Raw genomic sequence first — 3119 nt, 5'->3', positions numbered from 1 at the left:
GATCGACATGCACAACGCGCGTGTATGCAGCAGCACAGTCAGCTGATACTTTAATGGTTATTTTAAAAGTAGCCGCAGTGGGGGCCTGCCCATTAGCTCAGTTGTTAAAGTTACTGCTTAAGCAAAGCAACCAGGATGCTGTGGTTCGATCCCCAGATCTTCAAGCCTTACCAGACCTACCCTCAAGGCATCCTGAGCCAGCCAAAAATAAAAATAAAATAATAAAAAAGTTGCCACAGTAAACACTTCTGAATGGAGCTTTTGGAAATTCCCCACTGTTTGGTAGAGATTTCCGAGGAAGAAATTAGTATATATTGTTAAGCTTTACTTACTTATACGCCTTTTAAGAATAAGCAACTGAGCCCATTATGGGGGCATGCGCCAGTCATCCCAGCACTCAGGAGGCTGAGGCAGGAAGATCATAGTGAATTCAAGCCCAGCCTAGAACACATAGTGATACCCTGTCTCAAAAATGAACCAAAATAAATACATAAATAAAAATAAGCATGGGTTGTCTTCGGGTGCAATGCAACGGATGTCTCATTTCCCAGGCTGGTAGTGCTAGCTGCACACTCCCTTTTCAGTTTGATGCAGCACAGGTTCTCAGACAGTAGATGAGAAATTGGAAGTAAAAGTCATTTGCTTGTATTTGAATTGTAAATTGCTTTAGTTACTTCACCCATATGAACATATATTAAGTACTGGTACCAGGAATCGAACTCAGGACCTGTGCTTGCCAGGTAGGCACTTATGCTGCTGAGCTGTCTCCCTGGCCCTCCTAAATTTTCTTAATATAGTAACACACTAGAAAAAGAATGAAATAATGTTCAATTTTTCCTTTTTATGGAAAAATAATTTATTACTTTAAATAATTATTTACTTTGCTCTGGGCCTTCTTGGTGGCATTTCCTTGTTTTCAAGTTTAATTTTTTTTTTTTTTTTTAATGTGTTTGGTACAGCGCGAACTCATAATGATCCTCCTGCTTTCAGCCTTCCCAGAACTGGGATTACAGCTGTGCACCACCACATCTGGACTCCTTAGTGGCTCAGCGTGCCCTGGGGGTGGGACGTAGATGGAACCCCGACCCGACCCCTGCGCTTGCCAAAGCAGGCGCTCAGACCACTGAGCTATCTCGCCAGCCCTTCCTTGTTTTCAAGTTTAGAAACACATACTCTTTGAGTACGATTAGAGCTAGGGCGCGTTTACTTGTAACAGTAATAACAACACCAGCGTACTGTATTTGTACTCGGACTTCTACCTGCGCAAATTTGTTTGCTTTTTTAAAAAATGTATTTCGTGCGGGGTCTCAGGCCCCCAGCACTGAGATCACGGGCGTGCGCCACCGCGCCGGGTCTCCTGGCTCAGCGTGCCCGGCGGGGACAGCACGGTGGCGCGCGGTGCTCGGGTGGAACCTCCCTGAGCTGTCGCCGCCTTTAGTTGCCTTTGAATAGGTCTGAGATAAGATAGTACGATGAATAACTCATTTCCGTAACCTGGTATGGTCCGTTCAAATGACTTAGCTATTTGTTCTAACGAAATCCTTTTCATTTTTCTTTTCTTTAAGCAAAAAGAAAATATTCGTCGCTTAACCACGCTTGGCCACTTCGGTTTTGAGTGTCTGCCCTACCAGCTGGTGAACAAATCTATGCGGCAAGGGTTCTCTTTCAATATTCTCTGCGTCGGTGAGTCCCGAACACCGCGATTTTCCTGCACTCACTTCCACTAACAAAGTCTGATATCGATACATTCAAGATGATTTTGTTAATGTTTGTATTAGTCTCCATCTTTTTTAGCCAGGTTATTTCAACTTTAAATTTAAATTTGTGGTTTTCAAAAGCTGACATAGTGTGCATTTTCTTCCCATGCTATCTTCTTTTTTATTGTTATTTATTTATTTATCTGGTACCAGGGATCAACACAGGACCTTGCGGTGCCAGGCAGGTACTTATGCCACTGAGCTATGTCCCCAGCGCTCTGTGCTATCTTAGTGACCAAGTCATAGCTGGCATATATATGTTCAGGACTATCTCAGCTTTGAAGTATTTGGGATTATTTATTTGAGATTAATATTTCCAATTAACAAATTACAACTATACACATTTATGGAGTACACTGTACCCCATCCAACATAGGATGGGTAAATCAAGCTAACTAATTAATAGTCATTTCTTTTATTTTTTTTTATTATACATTTCAAATCTGTCTGTAGTTCTTTCGAGATTTGCAGGACATTGTTAACTGTGGTCACCCTACTATACAACAGACCTCAAAACATATTCCTCTTGTTTGAAATTTCTGTCTTTCTATCAGTAACCCTTTAACAGCTTCTAACAGTCATTCTACTTTTTTTTTTAGGGAAAAGTACAGGGTGTTCAGGGTCTCACTTACTAGATCGGACCCATAGTGACCCACCTGTTTACAGCCTCCCAAGAGCTGGGATTACAGGCGCACCACCACGCCCAGTCTCACTTGCCCTCTCAGTAGGCCTCGGGGGCGGGGCAGCACCACAGGCCTGGGAACTGAACCCCCAACCCCTGCGCCTGCTTGCAGGCACTTTAATCCACTGAGCTATTTGGCCAGCTCCATTCTACTCTTTGCTTCTATGAATTGGACATTTTCAAAAACCATGGGACCCTTTAAGCCCCAGTGTTACTCAGAGTGTTCCTTCCAAGCCATGCGATCCGCCTGTGATGATGTGTCTGTGTTGATTACAGGGGAAACTGGAATCGGAAAATCAACACTGATTAACACATTGTTTAATACGAATCTGAAAGACAGCAGATCCTCACATTTTTATCCAAATGTCGGACTTAGAATTCAGACATACGACCTTCAGGAAAGCAATGTTCAGTTGAAACTGACCGTAGTGAAGACAGTGGGATATGGTGACCAGATAAACAAAGAAGGCAGGTGAGTATTTTCTTATATTAATTAGTTACAGTTTGGGGTTCTTTTGGTACCAGAAATCAAATCCAGGACCTTGCTCTTGCTAGGCAGGAGCTGTGCTGCAGAGCTTATCTTTTTTCCTAAATGGCAATATCTTCTAAGGTAATTACTTCTCCTTCCAGATTTTTCTTCTCTTCCCCTCTCCCCCTCCCCTCCCCCTCCCCCTTCCCCT

At 43.1% G+C, this 3119-nt stretch overlaps 1 protein-coding gene across 1 annotated transcript in view; it reads left to right on the top strand.

The window, feature by feature from the left end:
* Positions 1-3119, top strand: part of Sept14 (septin 14) — a 26361-nt gene that overhangs the window by 4783 nt on the left and 18459 nt on the right. Inside the window, exons 2-3 of the mRNA XM_023714304.1 lie at positions 1566-1683; positions 2716-2911. Coding sequence (XP_023570072.1) covers positions 1566-1683; positions 2716-2911 — 314 coding nt within the window. The remainder of the gene's footprint in view (positions 1-1565; positions 1684-2715; positions 2912-3119) is intronic.

This window comes from Octodon degus, unplaced genomic scaffold (genome assembly GCF_000260255.1).
Source record: "Octodon degus isolate 3935 unplaced genomic scaffold, OctDeg1.0 scaffold00035, whole genome shotgun sequence".
Lineage (NCBI taxonomy): Eukaryota > Metazoa > Chordata > Mammalia > Rodentia > Octodontidae > Octodon > Octodon degus.
The sequence above is the reverse complement of the archived record's forward strand: the minus strand, read 5'-3'. Positions and strand labels throughout refer to the sequence as shown.